The 20,216-nt window shown below is 43.2% G+C and overlaps 1 protein-coding gene across 1 annotated transcript in view; it reads right to left on the bottom strand.

Annotated features, from left to right (window-relative positions):
• CAMKMT (calmodulin-lysine N-methyltransferase) overlaps nucleotides 1–20,216 on the bottom strand; it is a 785,377-nt gene that overhangs the window by 677,742 nt on the left and 87,419 nt on the right. Inside the window, 1 exon segment of the mRNA XM_029593342.1 lies at nucleotides 459–523. Coding sequence (XP_029449202.1) covers nucleotides 459–523 — 65 coding nt within the window.

Below are 20,216 nucleotides of genomic sequence, written 5' to 3'. Positions count from 1 at the left end.
CTAAGGCAGACGTTCAAGTCTTTTCACTAATTTGGTGTGCGGCAAGCAGACCAAGTAAACAAGTTTAAGGTACATTCCTGATTGTCCACTGGGTTCCAGATGGCAAGGGAGGTAAAATGATTCACCGAAGACCACAGAGTTAAACTCAAATATTGAACTCACGGCCTAGAACTTTTAAGGAATCATAGCCTAGTGCTCTACTACTAGACCACTCTTCCTCCCAGATGAGAGACAGGATATGTACACACATGCACACACATTCATATAGAGAAAGAGCAAGAATTAAAATTATACATTTACAGCTTTCAAGTGAGCAATTGTGCCTATGAAGGAACCACAAAAGAAATGCTTCTTAGTCTTCGTATAATACATTAAACTGATTTTTTTGCAAATAGACTATGCTTTTTTAGAAAAAGTACAAATAGAATGTAAAAAGGAAGGAAAGATTGGTTACTTACAGACATTTCCTGTATTGTCAAAACTGGTAAGAATATCTTGAACATTTAAAGATCCACCATAATGCCTATAAAACAAAAAGATTTGGGGGAGGCATTTTTAGACAATGACTCTTAAAAATCTATCAGACATCAAAATATAACTTGCTATTCCTCAGGTGTAATTCTCACAAACATATTTTTGCATTAAAGAACAGGAACACAGAGTGCAAATAAAGAGTTTTACCCACTAGAGGGAGTGAAGTACATTGGTCATGTCATCTGAAATTGAAGTACTGTTGTAAATCTAAATAGTACTTCTATTCAAAAAAACATCTCTGTTTTTTAACATAAGAAATTGCCATACTGGGTCAGACCAAGCATCCTGTTGCCAATAGTGGCCAATCCAAGTCATAAGTACCTGGCAAGTACCCAAACACTAAGAAGCTCCCATGCTACTGATGCCAGTAATAGCAGTGGCTATTCCTACGTCAACTTGATTAATAGCAGGTAATGGACTTCTCCTCCAAGAACTTATCCAAACTTTTATTAGCCCAGCAACACTAACCATATCCTCTGGCAACAAATTCCACAGCTTAATTGTGCATTGAGTGAAAAAGAATTTTCTCCAATTAGTTTTATATGTGCTACTTGCTAACTTCATGGAGTGCCCCCTAGTCCTTCTATTAACCGAAAGAATAAATAATGGATTTACATTTATCTGTTCTAGACCTCTCATGATTTTAAACACCTCTATCATATCCCCCCTCAGCTGTCTCTTCTCAAAGCTGAACAGCCCTAAGCTCTTTAGTATTTCATCATGGGGAGCTGTTCCATCCCCTTTATCATTCTGGTCGCCCTTCTCTGTACTTTCTCCAGTGCAACTATATCTTTTTTGAGATGCAGTGACCAGAACTGTATACAGTACTGAAGGTGCGGTCCCAACATGGAGCGATACAGAGGAATTATGATATTTTCCATTTTATTCACCATTCCCTTCCTAATAATTCCTAATTTTCTGTTTGCTTTTTTGACTGCCGCAGCACACTGAGCAGACAATTTCAATGTATTATCCACTATGATGCCCAGATCTTTTTCCTGGGTGGTAGCTCCTAATATGGAGATCTAGAACGGGTAGATGTGAATCGGTTTTTTACTCTTTCGGATAGTAGAAAGACTAGAGGGCACTCCATGAAGTTAGCATGTGGCATATTTAAAACTAATCGGAGAAAGTTCTTTTTCACTCAACGCACAATTAAACTCTGGAATTTGTTGCCAGAAGATGTGGTTAGTGCAGTTAGTATAGCTGTGTTTAAAAAAGGATTGGGTAAGTTCTTGGAGGAGTAGTCCATTACCTGCTATTAATTAAGTTGACTTAGATAACAACCACCGCTATTACTAGCAACGGTAACATGGAATAGACTTAGTTTTTGGGTACTTGCCAGGTTCTTATGGCCTGGATTAGCCACTGTTGGAAACAGGATGCTGGGCTTGATGGACCCTTGGTCTGACCCAGTATGGCATGTTCTTATGTTCTTATCTGCAAATTTGATTACCTCACTCGTATTCCTTTCCAGATTATTTATAAATGTATTGAAGAGATCACTTGATATGTTGAGCCAGAAGGACCTGCTCCACCCATCGTGGCTCATTGGACCATGTTTACCACCCTTTTTTGAGATCAAGCACTGAGGGAGACAGCGTTTATGTCCACAACCCGATATTTGCCAAAATTTTCACCCGGGATGACCACGAAAGGAGGGAAATGGGAGAAGGAAAAATTGAAAACGACCGATTCCAAAATGGCGGCCGCAAGCGACAGCGACTCTTCCCTCTCCCCCTCGGCTGTCACGATCGCCGATATTAAAGAGGCGATCCAGGAGGCACTGGATGAGAAATGGACACAGATCACTGACCAGCTGGGGGAGGAAAGAGACCAAATAACCGCGCTGCAGCCCTGTTTGGAACAGGTAGAAAACCGGATTTCAGGGCTGGAAGATGGAGCAGCCGCTTGCACTGCAAATACAGCAGCCAGAGATAAAACCCTGAAGGCAATGCAAAGTAAAATAGACAAGCTTGAAAATAGAGCCAGCAGGATAACCTTAGGTTCATGGGTTTCCCTGAAGACATTGAGGAGAGGTCTTTGTTTACTCTTTTAACTGACTGGCTTCCAGAAGTGCTTGCACTCTCTCATTTGTAGGGGAAGCTCGTGGTGGAGAGTGCCCATAGGCTCGGGCGAAGAACGCGGACTCAGGGAAACCGAGGCTGGTAATAGCAAAACTTTTAAACTCAGCGCACAAAACTGAAATATGGCGTGCTACCCATGTTAAGCCGGCGTTTCACTATCAAGGCCATCCCATTCAGGTATTTCAGGATTTCTCCGCCTCGGTGTCAGCTATCCGCGGCTCGCCATGGATTTGCCCCACTCTGTACTGCCCTGCACAACAAAGGAGTGAAATTCTCCTTGCTGTTTCTAGCCCGGCTATGGATTTGGCACGCGGACAAATCTCACTTCTTCGAGACAGTACAGGCTTTTGTAGACAAAATGGATAAGTGACCCTGTGCTGCGAGTGAAGGCTCCCAAAATGCAGCTTATTCCCTGCCACTCTGGATTCAGTGCTAAAGTGGCCTCAGTTCTCATGTTCTTTCCCTCTGTGGGCTATGTTTATTTTCATCGTTTGAGACCAGCAGTTTTGTTTGAAAGCTCCTGTTGCTACATGTTGGAGTAGTCCTGTTCTGATCCTCTGTCAGACTAGCCCAATCTGGAGGTGTTATTTCGAGTTTAAAGTTCATGGTCTTACTTCTTCGGTTGATGGCCTGGGTTGTTTTTTTTTCCTTTTGTGTGCCTTACTACCTTTATGAAACCCTACCTGGCTATGGACTGGCATCTGGGACTGTATAGGAGAGGCTCTGCCTCGGTTCTCTAAGATATATGCTGGACTTTATGTTGGTGGAGTTGCTAGTGCCATGTGGGGGTTTTTTAAATGAATTTTCTGTGGGGTTAAGTTACAATCATTTGTACTTAACATATTTGTCTCTGGATCTTTTTCTGGACGACATACACTACTATACCACCTAAAGGTAGGGGGTGCTTTCCTCGTAACACCCCGGAACTTTTTTCTCTCTCTCTTTTAGCCTTCTTAGGGGTTGTGATAAAGGCATTTGAGTACCTGCTAGTTTGAATCCCTCCTATTGTGCATCTACCTTGGAATTTGTTTTCCTGTTTTATTATGGATGCTGTCTGTGTTCAATTATTGTAGGGGTGGGATCCTGGACACATCAATGACGGATCTCCGCGCCTTCCTTAGTTGGAGGCTGATACGGTACAGATGATAGGGTTAAGGGGGTTGGAGTCTCCGGTTAAATTGGGAGGGATGGGGGAGAATGGGGGTGAGGGAGCGGGGACTAGGGGGGTAGTGGGGTAGTGGGGCAAGGACACGGGGTCTCTGTGGGCTGGGGATGGGGGGAAGGGAAAAGGAGGGGGGAAAGGAGAGTACGTAATGGAGGGCCGGCGGGTGAGATGGGTGTATTGTCCTTTTACTCTGAGTGGGGTTGGCTGGGAGTGGATCGGATGGAGACCTCAGCTGGGAGGGTCTCCATCATGATGGTACGATGCTGGAACTTATGGATTTTACCCTTTTTCTGGTATGATGAGTAGTTCCAACCGCTTTATTTCCTGGAATGTTTGTGGACTTACTTCTCCCATTAAACGCTCTAAGGTGCTTTCCGTTTTGAAGAAAAAAATGGCAGCTGTGGCCTTGTTACAAGAAACACATCTCACTGACCTAGAGCATGCGAAGCTCAGTCGCACTTGGGCAGGGGATGTAAAGTTTGCTTCGGCCACTTCTCGGTCTGCGGGGGTCACGATTTTGTTTAACAAACAATGCGCCCAATACATATGATCCCCTGTCAAAATTTGCAAGGAAATAAAGAATTCCCAGGGCCGCTTTCTGATCCTGGTTACTGAGCTTTTTCATCACATGGTGGTGCTTTGTAACGTATACGCGCCCAATACATATGATCCCCGGTTTTTCAGGGAACTTTACACTCATTTAATCCCATATTTGACAGACACTTTAATAGTGGGGGGAGATTTTAATAACATTTGCGATCCTCAGGTAGATGCCTCTCAAAGCCGTAGACAGGAGCCAGGCATGGTTAGGGGCCCCTTGATGCTGGAAAATACTCTGCATTTATTAGCCGTTTGGCGAACTCTCCACCCGACAGAACGTGATTTTACTCATGTTTTGCGGGCGCATGCATAGTTCTCATGGCTTGATTACTTTCTAATGAGTTACCACGCTTTTAATCGTGTGTTGGAAGTGGGCATTGATAACATTGTGATTTACGACCATGCCCCAGTGTGGGTTGATTGTAAATTTTTGGATCAAATGGCCTCTCCCAGAATATGGCGATACCCATATTTTCTAGCCCAGGATGAGAAATTTCAGGATTTAGTTCAGGCTAAATGGGCAGATTATGCAGCCCTTAACCTTAACCGCCCTCTCCTTATATTAAGGAGACTATCATTGTAAATTGTAAATTGTTTTTTCTCTGGTTATGACTTTCTTGTTTTCTCTATCCTTCCTACTGCCTATTGTTTTACCCCCCGCCCAGTTACATTCTCCCTGTTGAAATGTATTTTCCAAGCTTTAAGTTATTATGTGAACCGATATGATGTCCCCACTAATACCGGTATATAAAAGTTTCTAAATAAATAAATAAATAACCAGACCCATGAACCTCAACCTATTTTGTTTTGGAATGCCGCAAAGGCGGTCTTGAGGGGAGAAATAATTTCCTATGTCTCTCACCGCCAGAAGGTTCTTAATCAGCGCATTCTGACCCTTAGCTCTCATGTCCGCAAGGCTCGATTTCGGCTGTTCAGACTGGACACAGATGAAGCCTGGGCCGACTATTTGTCACAACAACATGCCCTCAATTCCCTCCTCCATTAACGGGCTAAAAAGAGTCATCTTTATTATCAATTCAAGCTCTATCAATACAGCAATAAAGCAGGGAAGATGATGTCTAATCTTATTAGTTCTTCCCATGTGAGTAGATTCATCCTAGAGCTGCGCAAATCATCTACTCAGGTGGTGAAGGACACTCCCTCGGTTTTAAAGTGTTTCAGAGCTTTTTACTTGTCACTATACACATCAGAAGGCTGGTCCCCCGAAGCCTGTGATCACTTTTGTGAGAGTCTATCTCTTCCTTGTTTAACTAGGGAACAACATGACTCACTCAATATGTCCATAACAGAAAAAGAAGTACGCCTCACCATTCAGCACTCTAAAAACTTTAAGACCCAGGGGCCTGATGGGTTTACGGCGGAGTTTTTTAAGCTTTTAGAGCAGGGGTCGGGAACCCATGGCTCGCGAGCCAGATATGGCTCTTTTGAGGGCTGCATCTGGCTCGCAGACAAGTGTCGCCACACTTCGCGGTTCCCCACTGACCCAGCTGCTCCCCGGTCCTCCGCCGCCCGGGCTTAAAATGCTGTCAGCCCGGGCGGAACGCGGCGGGACAGCTGGAGTCAGCGGCACCGGCGTGCTCTCTTCTCCTCCTCCCCCCCCCCGCGGCCCGGAAGAGGAAGTGGTGGGCATCGGGTGCCTGCGCGGAAGAAGAAACCACGCTAGTGTGGTCTCTTCTTCCCGCGCAGGCACCCGATGCTCTCCACTTCCTCTTCCGGGCCGCGGGGGGGGGGGGAGGAGGAGGAGAGAGCACGCCGGCAGCGGCACGACTGGAGTCAGCCGGGTGCCAGCGCTGGAGTCATCGGGTGCCTGCGCGGGAGTCTTCCCGCGCAGGCACCCGATGCTCACCACTTCCTCTTCCGGGCCGCGGGAAGAAGAGAGCACGCCGGTGCTGAGCGGCACCGGCGTGCTCTCTTCTTCCCGCGGCCCGGAAGAGGAAGTGGTGAGCATCGGGTGCCTGCGCGAGAAGAAGAGGCCACGCTTGTGGGAAGAAGACTGCAGCGCGGCTCGGAGGAAAATGAAGAGTTTCAACCGCGGCCGATGGGACTCCGCCTCCGCGAGGGCTGAAAATAAAGGAGGTTAGTGTTGGGAGGAGGCTGCTGCTGCCGCGAGTTCCTGGGGTGGGGGTGGGGGAGAGAGAGAGTGAATGAGCGAGCAAGCGTGTGTGTTTGAGATCCTGTGTGTGTGAGTGAGATTGCATGTATGTGAATGATTGAGAGCCTGTGTATGTGAAAGAGAGTATGTCTGTGATTGAGAGCCTGCCTGTGAGAGAGAGAGAGCATGAATGTAAGTTTACCATTGGGAACCTGTATGTGTAAGTTTGTGATTGAAAACCTGTTTGTGTGAAAGAGTATGTGTGTATGATTGAGATCCTTTGTGTGTGAGAGAAATCATGTGTATGTATGATTAAGAGCCTGTGTGTATAAGTAAGAGAGAGATCATGTGTGTCTGTGTCTGATTGACAGCTGGTTTAGGTGATGGAGCATGTGAGTATGTGATTGAGAGCCTGTGTTTAAATGAGAGAGAGAGACCATGTGTGTCTGTGTGTGATTGAGAGCTGATTTAGGTGAGGGAGCATGTGAGTATGTGATTGAGAGCCTGTGTGTAAATGAGAGAAAGAGAGGACATGTTTGTAAGCATGTGAATGAGAGTCTGTGTGTGAGAGAAAAAGACAGCATGTATTTATGTGATTGAAAGCCTGTGTGTGTGTGTAAGCGTGAAAAGATAGACAGCATGTGTGTAAATGTGTAATTAAGAGCCTATATAAGTGAGTGAGAAAAAACATGTGTATATGTGAGTACTGAGAGCATGTGTGTATAGGTGTGTCATTGAGAGCCAGTGTGAGAGAGAGCGCTGGTATGTGACTGAGAGAGGAGAAAGTTCCAAGCAAACCACCCCACCTCCTGCTAATTCAGAACAATCTCAGGACACCTGGATATCAAACGTTCCCAGGTATGCAGAGCAAAAAAATTTTTGTATCCTTATTATTTTTCATTACTGGATCTTTGTGTCTGCTATTTTGAAATATTTTGTTGGTATCTGGAAATGTTTTATATGAGTTTTAATTATTGGATATTCCTCTCATCAGCTGTTTCGAAATATGTTCTTTTTGTTAGTACAGTTTTACTGCTGATGATTTTATATTTCTTGATTTGTTTTATAAGGATGGGTGATGTTTCTTTTTTCCTTTGTTACACTGCATACAGAGTCTCTGGCTTGTTGCAGTTTCCAATTCAGTTTTTTCTGCATGCTTCTTGTTATGCGTTTTGGTCTCTTTATTCTATGTTAGGTGAGGGACAGCACGTGATTCAGGTGAGGTTTTCTGCTGGCGTGTTGTTTCTGTGTAGGACTCTATAGCAGCCTGACTTGGTCCGTTTTCCTAATAGGAGATGTATTGGTGTCTTAAGGCCTGGTGTAATATTTTCAGAGACTTATTGTACATTAAAAGTGGGATCTTACATAAAATGCACACATTTACTTGTATTTAGTTTTAAACATATTGTATGGCTCTCATGGAATTACATTTTAAAATATGTGGCGTTTATGGCTCTCTCAGCCAAAAAGGTTCCTGACCCCTGTTTTAGAGGGACAATTAACAGGCCCCCTGACCTCAATGTTCACAGTACTTGTAGATCAGGGCTCCTTTCCCATTAACACAAATTTGGCCCATATTACCCTCATTCCCAAAGTGGGAAAGGACCCCCTGTTGCCAGAATCTTATCAGCCGATAACTCTGCTCAATTATGACCAGAAATTATTGGCTAAGATATTGGTTGATCAACTGACTATTTTTCTTCCTACCCTTATCAGTGATCACCAGGTCGGATTTGTGCGCCAGCGCTACACCCTTGCTAATATACGCCGAGTATTGACAGCAATGACTATGAACCAACAGATGTCTAGTCCCTATTTGGCCATTAAGTTTGATGCCGAAAAGCGTTTGATAGGGTGGAGTGGGGCTATCTATTCTATATACGGCACAAAATGGGATTTGAAGGTTTTTTCCTTCAGGCCCTTCAATTATTGTACTCGACTCCGCAAGCACTTATTACAGCCAATGGTGCATTATCGGAGCCATTTCTGAGATGCGAGGCACCAGGCAGGGGTGCCCCTTGTCCCCTTTACTCTTTATTTTACAATTGGAACCGTTGCTGCTCATAATACAACATACACCAGACATAAGACTCTCACAGTACCATTCACTTCAGAAAAACATGCAAAAGGGTTGACCTCATCCAGGCCCTTGCTAACACTCTCGACAACCTAGATCTCTCAAGTGCTGACACCGCCCTTTCATCATGGAACAACCACACATGCATAGTTGCCAATAGGGTTTGCCCCCTGCAATCAAAACAACTTAAATCCCAAATCAACTCTAGAAAACCCTGGTTCTCACCAGAACTTAAAGAGTTGAAACACAATCTTAGAAAAGCTGAAAGGAATTGGCGCAGAGAACGTACCCCCACTCTCCTTGCGCGATACAAGTCTTCCCTACACATCTATAGAGACATGCTAGATAATGTCAAAAAAACTTCTACAAATCGGAAGGCGGTCCCACGTAGCCAAGGCAAAAAACAACAAAGGGACAACCTTATGCCGTGGAAAGATTTTATTAATATATTCAATTAAAGTGCCCGACTCCGGCCGAGTTTCGCCAATTAAGGCTGCATCAGGGGATGACTTCTGATGACAGAGAAACTACATAGACATACTCTTACGTGGTTACAAAGTGTCAAGCCAAATTTCGGTCTTGATCATGCAGACAACTCTCTCCGCTTCACAAACTGACAGTATCAGTGTAGATTCTATAATTATTCAGTTCCCTCTCAAAAGTGTGTTGGCAGATTTTACCTTCTATATCACAGCCTCTCAAATGCAAAAAGATTGCTCCTCGCGGTGCTAGCTGTGGAGAGGCTGTGATATAGAAGGTAAAATCTGTCAACACACTTGAGAGGGAACTGAATAATTATAGAATCTACACTGATACTGTCAGTTTGTGAAGCAGAGAGAGTTGTCTGCATGATCAAGACCAAAATTTGGCTTGACACTTTCTTACCACGTAAGAGTATGTCTATGTAGTTTCTCTGTCATCAGAAGTCATTCCCTGATGCAGCCTTAATTGGCGAAACTCGGCCGGAATCGGGCGCTTTAATTGAATATATTAATAAAATCTTTCCACGGCATAAGGTTGTCCCTTTATTGTTTTTTTGCCAAAAAAATTTCTATGCCATAAAAATTCACCAATATCAGTTCAATCCACAAGCCCTCTTCGAATACGTCACCACCCTCACTAAAACAACCCCAGCTGCCATTCCAGAAAAAGAAGCCAAAGTTAAATGTGAGGATCTGGCAACATTTTTCCATGACAAAACCAATAAACTGCTAACATGCTTCCCATCCACCCTACACTCCCCACAGAAAGCCCCCCCCCCACAAACCTCACATCACTGGAGCTCACCACGGCTCTCAAAATCGAATCCTTACTTAAGAAAGCCAAGCCATCATACCACCCCTCAGACACTATCCCTACAAAACTTCTCATTACCATATCTAACTTAATAGCCCAACCCATTGCCAACATAATTAACACATCCATCAAAGTAGGAGTAGTACCCAGCCCACTTAAACAAGAAATAGTAAAGCCCATTCTAAAAAAAACCTAAGCTCGACCCCACTAATCTATCCAACTACCGCCCCATCTCTAATTTACCGTTCATCTAAAAAATATTAGAGAAAACCATCAATCGGCAATTCACCGATTACTTAGATAACCATCAAATCCTCTCTCCCTCCCAATAAGGTTTTCGTAAATTCCATAGTACTGAAACCCTCCTCTTATCCTTAACTGATCACCTCATCAAAGGTCTAGATAAAGGACAGTCCTATATCTTGGCCATCTTAGACATCTCGGCAGCTTTTGACACCATCAGCCATAGTATCCTCCTCCAGCGTCTTACTGAAATTGGTATAACTGGACTTGCACACACCTGGTTCAGTTCCTATCTCTGTAACAGAAACTTCGAAGTTAAAATTGGAAACTATGAGTCTAAATAAATCCCACTAAACCAAGGTGTCCCTCAAGGCTCTTCCCTGTCATCTACACTTTTCAATATATACCTCCTACCGCTCTGCCAACTTCTATCCAATCTCAAGCGCCCACATTTTCTATATGCAGATGATGTACAAATTCTCATCCCTATCACTGACTCATTACCTAAAGCCCTCAACACTTGGGAAGCCACTCTACAATCAATCAACAAACTTTTAAACAGCATCCATCTTGCCCTTAACTCCACAAAAACTGAATTTATGCTTATCACCCCCACAACCCACTCCCACACCCTCTCCCTACATCACATGCTTCCACCCCACATCTCCTTTTCCAAACAGATTCGGGACCTAGGAGTCACACTAGACGATCAAATTAGCTTCAGGAAATTCATCAACTCAACACTTAAAGAATGCTTCTACAAGATACACACCCTAAAGAAACTGAAACCCCTCCTTCACTTCTCTGACTTTCGCACTGTCCTACAAACTATGCTCTTTTCCAAAATTGACTACTGTAACTCTCTCCTCATAGGGTTACCCAAGAACGCCATCCACCCCCTACAAATTCTGCAAAACACTGCTGCCCGAATCCTCACCAATACTCGCAGCAACGAACACATTACTCCTGTATTAAAAGAGCTTCACTGGTTACCTATATCCTCCCGCATCCAATACAAGACCCTCTCAATCATTCACAAAGCACTACATAACCCTGACATGAACTGGTTCAAAGACTCTCTCCAATTCCACTCATCCTCCAGACCAACCAGAAACCAATACCTAGCCACTATACGCACACCCTCTCCTAAACTCACCAATCTCGCTTCCTCCAAAGCCCGAGCGCTTTCCTTAGCGGGTCCTGTCTTTTGGAACTCAATGCCTGCAGATCTGCGCCAAGAACTATGCCCGAAAAACTTTAAAAAAAAAACCTCAAAACGTGGCTTTTCTCACAGGCTTACTCCTAATATCCTCATTTCGACCTCTAACTTCCCTCTTCTTACCTTGTCATTGCCTCTCCCCCTTCATACCCCCTAGCCAACTCCCTATCCCCACATTCCTTCCTCCTACACCCTGTCCCTTTCCCCCCCCCCCCAATAGTCCCAGCTTTCGGCCCCACCCCCACTTCACTCCCACCTCTTCTCATTATTCCTTCTCCCGTATATATTATCTAGCATTGTTTATCTTGTATATACTATATAGCATTGTTTTTCTGTTAAATATCATATATATTTTTTTCTGTTAAATATCATATATATTTTGCAATTCTCCTATACTATGGTACTCACTCAAGTTTAATGTATATATATGCCTTCTCGTTCCTTGTCAAACGCCTCTGGCGTAATGTTTCTGTTCATTGTACACCGACGTGATATCTTGGATGAACGTCGGTATATAAAAACCATTAAATAAATAAATAAATAAGAGGCATCCGCATGGGATCTAGCATCTTTAAATGTGTAGCTTTCATGGATGATTTATTAGTTTTCATTACCATTCCACACTCCTCTCTTCCTCTGCTGCTATCACAGATAGGGTGCTTTGGGGATTTTTCGGGGTTGAGATTAAATGAGTCTAAATCCTCATTAGCATTCCCAGCCACCTTGCGGGATCACTGGCCAGGTCTATTTCCCTTAGAATGGGTGGGAGATCATCTTCATTACTTAAGAGTATATATCCCCTCGGATCCAGAGCTGACTTACCAGGCGAATATTCCACGGTTACTCCGGCAAACTAGAGATACTTTGACTACTTGGAGATCTCTTCCTCTTTCCATTGGGGGACGGGTCAATTTATTTAAGATGACCATCCTTCCGAAATGGCTCTATCTTTTGCAAAATCTGCCCTTGTTGGTGAAGAGGAAAGATCTTGCCCAACTGGATGGTATCCTGCGCTGTTTTCTCTGGCAGGGTGGGAAATCTAGACTTCCCTCCATGTGGTTGAAAAATCGTTGGGGTGAGGGGGGTCTGGGGGTTCCTAATTTAGCCCTCTACAATCTAGCCTGCAACCTGCGGATACTCCACGACTGGCTTTTGGGCACCTCCTATCATACTCCGTTGATGGAGGACCGTGCCTTAATATATCCCCTGGCCCTCTCGTACGTTCTACAATCAGGGCCTGGCTCTATCCCGCCTTTTTTAACGCAAACAGTGCTTACTAAACCTGTAAGGCAGAATTGGATACGTCTCACTAAGCTCTTACAAATTTCAAATATATGCACCTATTTTCTCCCTCTTGTGGGAAATGCTGACTTTCCCTCGGGATCCCAGTCTGGGGAATTTTGGGCGTGGGCATCACGGGGAATCACTTTCTTGGGACAGGTGCTCTCGAGGGATGGTGTAGTCTTAGATTTCACGGAGTTTCGCAGCCTCTGTGGTTTGGGGGTAAACCATACTTTCCCATATATACAGATGCACCAGTATATTGGGTCCCTACCTGCGACCACTAAGTGCTCTTCGGTGTTCACAGCTTTAGACAACCTGTTCCATTTTGAACGTGCCCTGGTCCCCTCTTTGTTTATTATAAAACTCTTCAGCGGTGGGCACAGGTTGATATTTGTTCTGATTTGGTAACCCGCTGGAATCATGATGGGGACTTTATAATTATGAATATTATCTTACAGGTGAGTTTTAGGCGCATAGCCAGGATCTCTACCAATATGTATTATCAGGAGCTCCAATTTAAATTTCTTTGTCGTACCTATGTGTCTCCCCACGTGGCACACCAATTGACCATAGCCCCCTCGGCCACCTGCACCCGATGTAACCTAGCTGAAGGCACTCTATCTCATGTTTTCTGGACCTGCCCCCCTGTCCGCAGGTTCTGACGCAAAGTGGCCGATTACATGGCAGATCTATTGGATGTGGCCTTTCCCATTTCCCCTATGTGGCTTTTATTTGGGTGTAGCCCCCCTATTTGAATACGAGATCCTGGCTCACACTTCCTACTACAAAAAGCTAGTTTAGTGGGGAAGAAAACAATATTACTGGTATGGCGGTCCTCTAATGCACCATCCTTTTGAGCCTGGAGAAATCACTTTCGTGCAATGATGACGATAGAAAGACTGGCTTCTCGCGGCGCCCCACGTCAACGTCAAGCATTCCTCAATGTCTGGAATCCTTATATTCAGCACCTTTCCCATTGAGCTCGCAGTCTCGTGCTGAATGATTGATTGGATACCTCCTCAGCCTACTCGGAGCAGATTCATGTAGACCAAGGACAGTAATGCCCCTATCTCACTGGACTGGCCCAAGGGGGGTAACAGTTGAGTATGTTTATCATTGGAATTGATATTGTGAGGAAGAATCAAAAACACTCTTCCTCACTGTATTTTATGTGCTGCATATTTTGAAAGTTCAATAAAAACAGTTTATACATAAATGTATTGAAAAGCGATATATTGAAAATATTTGTACTAAATACTAAAAACGGACAAAGCATGAAATTAAGTTAAGCCCATAATAAAGTAGAAACAAGTAACTGCAAGACTTTTTCAGACAAAAAAAGGGGATTTTCAGAGCTGATCTCTGTCATATCTATTTAGATGGCAATAATTAATCCCTGCAGAGAATGGAATTTACCTTGGAAAATTTGGGTCAAGTGCTCACAAAGTGGGTACAAAGAATGGGTGGACTTTGCATCTATATTGCAGCAGGTGCAAACCACAGACCCTAATGTATGTACAGAGATTTCTAAATAAAATCCCCAGTCCAACCTCGCCCCCAACACCACTCACAACCAGTGCACTGAAAGTACATGAGCTGTCAGCATGCATACTTTTAGCAAAGTTCACAGGGGCAACAATCAAACCTTGTTTTTACACAGATAAACACATGTTCAACTGTGTAAAATCTTATTACTGCCCCTTTAATTTTTAAACTGCACAGTAAATTAGCATTAACAACAATTTCTGCAAAATCTCTGTTGGTCTACTATGAGGCATAACATACATTATACCCCAGCTCTTCAGACTTTAGTACATTAAACCAAATAAAATAGGAAAACATTTGTCTTAGTTATGCAATTTGTTTATTACAATGGTGAATGTAGAACTCCCATCACTTCAGTTCCCTAGCAGTGTGATAAAGAAAGCTTTATGTGTTTTACAATACAATGCTTTATTGATGCAAATAAAACAAAGCAATTATATACAAGTAATAAGAAACCAAGGCTTTTGTCCTATTATGAGCGTTATGGAAAACAATGTTTTTCTAGCCCTAGTTATTTGAAGTTGTGTTATACATATATTTCTGATTCTGTTAAAATAAAAAGTGTTCATATATATTTTTTAACTTTTGTTTCCCTCCAATCTTCCCCATCCTATCTGCTCCTCTCTTCCTTCTCTTAAACATCCTTAACTTCTAAATTATCTTCTTGTGAGGCACCTATGACCTCAGTACCTGAAAAAGAAGAAAAGAAATCAAAATCACATAATAAAATGTATCAGCCCATGAAAACACACACTGAGTGTCCTTAACTATGAAATGGCACTAATTACTCTGTAAACAGCTTCACACCTACCAGATAACTCCTGGATGAAGATTTATTGCACTGACCAAACTCTCTGGGATGCAGCAATTGTAGGAGACACTTTCCCATCCTCAGGTCTCTCCCCTCCACCCCTCTCTTCCATTTCCACAGGCACCTCATGCAGTTAGGGAAGACAGTTCCAGACACAAATGTTTTACAACATGTAGCACACAACAAAGACCTTGAGCAAGGAGAAGGAAGCTGACAATGTGATCCAACGTGAAACACTACATTTTCAGAAGCACACAATTGTCCATTCTATAAATACCCAAGTGAAGCATTAAGCACAGATAGGAAATACAAAGATATAAGAACAGAGTTAGCAGCAGGGCAACAGTGGGTAACCATTACACTGACAATCATAGAACAGAATTGGTACACTTAATTGCTCAATGCTATGAAGACACTGTTATACCACTGAGAGGCTCATTGGTTTCAGCACATGCTCAGCAGAACTCTGACCTATTGATCCCAGCCAAAAATGTACTCAGAAGATGCTGCATTAATTTGAATATCAAGGCAGGAACCAGAAGACTTGATCACCACATTCTTCAACAGTAAGACATGGTACAGCACACCTGAACATTGAGACTGAAATAATGCTTGCAGTTTCAGTATATGGTTTCCTCGCCCTTTGAAGAAACTAACCCCAAATGAGTGCAATTGCTGCTTCGTCATAGAAGCAGTTTTCCACCTCCCTCCTTTCCTACTCAGATGTAGCAAAGCATGTAGGCAATTATGGCCTCCAGAAAAGAATTAACATATCTAGAGACATATCAGTCTCTAGAAGGAGCCAGTAGCCAGGAAATGCAAAGCTGACATTACTTTTCATTCAACAAATAAGGTATGAGGGTCACTATAAGGGAGGCCAGGAATTTATGCAAACTGTCTCAACGTTCTGAGATGGAAGTTCTCTATGAGTAAAAAGATTTTGCCATGAAAAGCTCTCTATCTTCTGCACAATACACAAGAGAGTAGATATAATACAGGAGTAGGCAACTCCGGTCCTGAGGTGCCACAAAAAGGTCTGACGTTCAGGAAATCCACAGTGAATATGTATGAATATATTTGCATGCAATGAAGGCAGTGCATGCAAATATACCTCATGCATATTCATTGCAGATAGCCTGAAAACCAGACTTGTTTGTGGCACTCTAGGACCAGAGTTGCCTACAGTGATATAAATATTAGAATTGCCAAGGTATACCTCAAACATATATACAGAGTAAACAACAGCAGAAAACGATCCAAGTGGTCCATCCAGTGTGCCTAGCACGTTTTTTAAGATAAAAACTTCTGCTCCATGCAGGTTCCCCCATGCCTTCTGTTAAGAGTATAACTACCACTCCGTGCAGTTTTCACCCATGCCTTCTGTCAAGGTTAATTGCCACTCCATGCAGGTTATCCCATTTGGCACAGGTTAATCCTTTCCTTCATTTCCATCCTTTAACCACAAGGGGTCCTCTGTGTTTATCTCACACCCTTTTGAATTCTATTTACATTCTTGTTTTCACTCCTCTTCTGGGAGGCTATTCCATGCATTCACCACCCTTTCTGTGAAGAAATATTTCTCAACTACGTTCTTTTGTCTATTCCCTAGGAGGTTCATATCATGCTCTAATGAGCATGTGTGGGAATTCCTGCATGGGCATTGCCTTGTGAGCCTCCTCAGTCCTTTTTAGTGCTAATTCTGGCTAGGTAGTCAACTTTCAGGGAGACTTGCAGGCATTTAGCATGGCTAATTCATCTTGTTGTCTATGGAGAGCGCCGCTTCTACAGTAAGCAAACTTGCATTCTTTGTCGATAAGCAGGGCTGAATAAATCATGGCATGTGGAGAGTTCCAAACTGAGAGCTGCAGTGGAGCATTTACTAAATAAGCAACCCAGACTACTGGATGAACAGGCTACGCAAAACTGCTTGTCGGAATTTACTGTCACTCTTTGAAAGATTATCCAGATAGTAATGGGATGTTCTCTTATGACCAAGTTGCAGCTTGTCAGATGTCTTTGAGAGGTACAGCTCACAGATGAGCCACTGATGCAGCCATGGCTGTAAATTGATGAGCCTCGATGTCTGTAATTTGTATGCCTGCTAGTGCATAGCAGTGCGCTATACAGCCTGCTAGCCAGTTAGACAATGTACGTTTGGATACTGTTACATCTAGTCTGTTAGGATTGTAAAAGACAGTTGTGAGGTCTGACAATGAGACTGAGTTCTGCTTTTATAGTAAGCCAAAGATCTTTTATGTTCAAGGTATGATGAGCTTTTTTTTTTTTTTTTTATTTTCATGCATATGTAGCCTTGGGAAGAACGTGGGTAACACTATGGCTTGATTAATATGGAAAGATGATACTACTTTAAGTAGAAACTTTGGGTGGGTAAGGAGCACTGCCCTATTGTAAAAGAATTCCATATAAGAGGGATAATAAAATCCTGAAGATTGCTGAATCTTCTAGCTGATGTGACTGCTACAAGGAATGTTATTTTCCATGTTATAGGCTTGAGAGAAGCTGACTCCAGTGGTTCAAATGGTGTTTCATCAGTTGTGCCACAACTACGTTTAGGTCTCAAAAAACAAGTAGTTTTATAGCTGGAGGTTTAGTATGCCATAAGACTTTCATGAACTTGATACTAACAAATGAGTGGATATTGGCTCATCTTCAATTTGGGTAAGGTAAGTTGCAATTGCACTGAGATGATCTCTCGGTAATGAGGTACTAAGACCTGAAGAAAACAGACAGTAGATAATTCAGTAACTCTGGGTTCACCTATGAACAGATCCCAAAAACGTCCTTGACACCATGTGGAGAACAGTTTCCATTTAAACCCATATAGGTAGATTTTAAATCGGCTGGGAAGTGCGAGTGTTTCTTTTAATATCTACCCCATAGATTCTCTTTGTTGATGGTTTCCTGGCAGATATATTATGTCCTCAACCTCCATGGATAAAGACAATTCACTGATTATTGCATGCTCAGCATCCAAGTCATCAAGTTGAGAGACAGAAGATTCAGATGATACAGATGTTTCTCTTCTTAAATTAATAAGAATGAATCTAATCCAAGAGGAATCAGAGGGCTGCTGTATGTGAACCAGGCTTGTCTAGTCCACACTGGAGATATGAGGATCAAATGGGCCCAATCTTTGAGCACTTTTTGCATCGTTACATAGTAACAGACAGGCTGATTCAGTACGATGTGCTCAGGCTGAGCGCACTGTTAGCCCCCGTCTAGACACGCATTTTCCACACGCTATTATTACCCCTTATACAGTAAGGGGTAATAGCACGAGGAAAACTAATAGGCCCATCAATATGCAAATGCATGTTGATGGGCCTATTAGTTAGTCCCACGTGATAAAGAAAGTAAAATGTGAAGCCAAGCCGCACATTTTACTTTCAGAAATTAACATTTTACTTTCAGAAGTTAATTTCAGCTGGCACCAGGAAAGTGTACAGAAAAGCAGAAAAAAAACTGCTTTTCTGTACACCCTCCGACTTAATATCAGAGCGATATTAAGTCGGAGGCCCCAAAAATAAAAAAAAATTAAAATTCTAAAAAAAAAAAAAAAAATTAAAAATCTGCTTGCGGCCCGCGGGTTGGAAGAAGGACGCTCAATTTTGCCGGCGTCCATTTTCCGAACCCATGGCTGTCAGCGGGCCTGGGCACGCGTCAGGAGAGCGGGCGCTCGGGAGAGCAGGTGCTCGTCTCGGAGTGCCGGCTCTCCTGCGAATTTTACTGAATCGGCCCGATAGTAATGACAGCAGAAAAAGACCAAAATGGTCCATCTAGTCTGCCCAGCAAGCTTCCCAAGGTAGTAAATGCCGTTCTGTGCAAGTTACCCCCATGTTTCTCTTAAGGGTAGTAACTGCAAATGAAATACTTAGCAACCTGGCTTATATTTAGAAATTTTTATAGCACTTTTCAGTCCTAATTGGGTTAGCTAATATACAGAGTCGCTGACTGAAGCAGGATTTGAACCCAGGACTCCACATTCCCAGCCCATTACTTTAACTGCTAGGCCACTCGTTCTGGCTATTAAAGGAAATGGTCAAAAAGCATACACGAGATCTGCATTCCAGTCAAGCAGAAAAGCATCCTGAGCAGATCTGAGTTTGCTGGGATGAATGGAGCAAACTTTTACAGTTTTCTGTTTTGTTCTGATGCAAAGAGGTCGATTGCTGGAAGACCCCATTGACTGAATAGTCTGTCAATTGTTAATTGCTACAGAGACAATTTGTGTGGACGAAAAACTCTGCTGAGGAAATCTGCTAATGTGTTGGAGATCCCTGAAATGTAGGTAGCTTGCCCATTCCCATATCTTTATCACTTTTTGGCAGAGTCCATGAGCCTGTGCCTATCTGCTTGCTCATGTAGAACATAGCTATTTGGTTTTCTGTTTGAATGGGAATGCTCTTCCCTTGGAGGAGATGAATGAAAGTTGTTAACAGCATATCTCATCACTCGCAGTTCTAGGAGGTTGCTTTGAAATTGTTTCTCTATGGATAACCTGGTTCCTTGAGTGTAAAAGTGCTCCATGTAGGCCGGTACCACCCCCCCCCCCCAACTCTTTCAGGAGGCAACTGTAACCAACTTTACTTGGTGAGGATATGGACAGGGTGGAGCTCGTTTCTGAAGGATGAAAGGAATCTAGCTGCCAGTGTAGCTCCTACTTCATTTCTTGTGAAATGTCCACTTTGGTTAACAGTAGCTGTTGGTCCCAATGGGACTGGAGACCCCACTGCAGAAGTCATATATTAAGGCAGGTTAGTGAAAACTACATGACTTGCTGCCACTATGTAGCCCAGAACAACCAGTATTGTCCATGCCATCAAGAGATCTGTGTCCAACAGTCTGTACACAAGGGACCCGAGAGTGTTCACTCAAACCAAGGGAAGGAAAGCTCTCTCTCTGGCAAAAAGTTTGTTCATGCGCCAATGAATTAGATTTTCTGGAAGAGAATTAGAGCCAATGTCTCAAAATTTCCCAAAAACCTAACGAATGTAGGAGTTGAACTGACGTTTGTAGAAAGGTTAGTACACCTTCCCAGGATGTTGCCATCACAAGCCAGCCAGTCATGCAGGTAAGGGAAGACTGATGCCTTGTCATCACAGATGCACTCCTACTTCAGCCAGGCATTTTGTGAAAACCTTGGTGTCATAGATAGGCCAAAGGGGAGTACTCTGCACTGGTAGTGGCAAGAGTCCATCACAAAGCACAGGTAATACCAGTG

This window comes from Rhinatrema bivittatum, chromosome 3, assembly GCF_901001135.1.
Source record: "Rhinatrema bivittatum chromosome 3, aRhiBiv1.1, whole genome shotgun sequence".
NCBI classification, from domain to species: domain Eukaryota; kingdom Metazoa; phylum Chordata; class Amphibia; order Gymnophiona; family Rhinatrematidae; genus Rhinatrema; species Rhinatrema bivittatum.
Note: the sequence above shows the minus strand (reverse complement) of the source record. Positions and strands in the feature narration are given on the sequence as shown.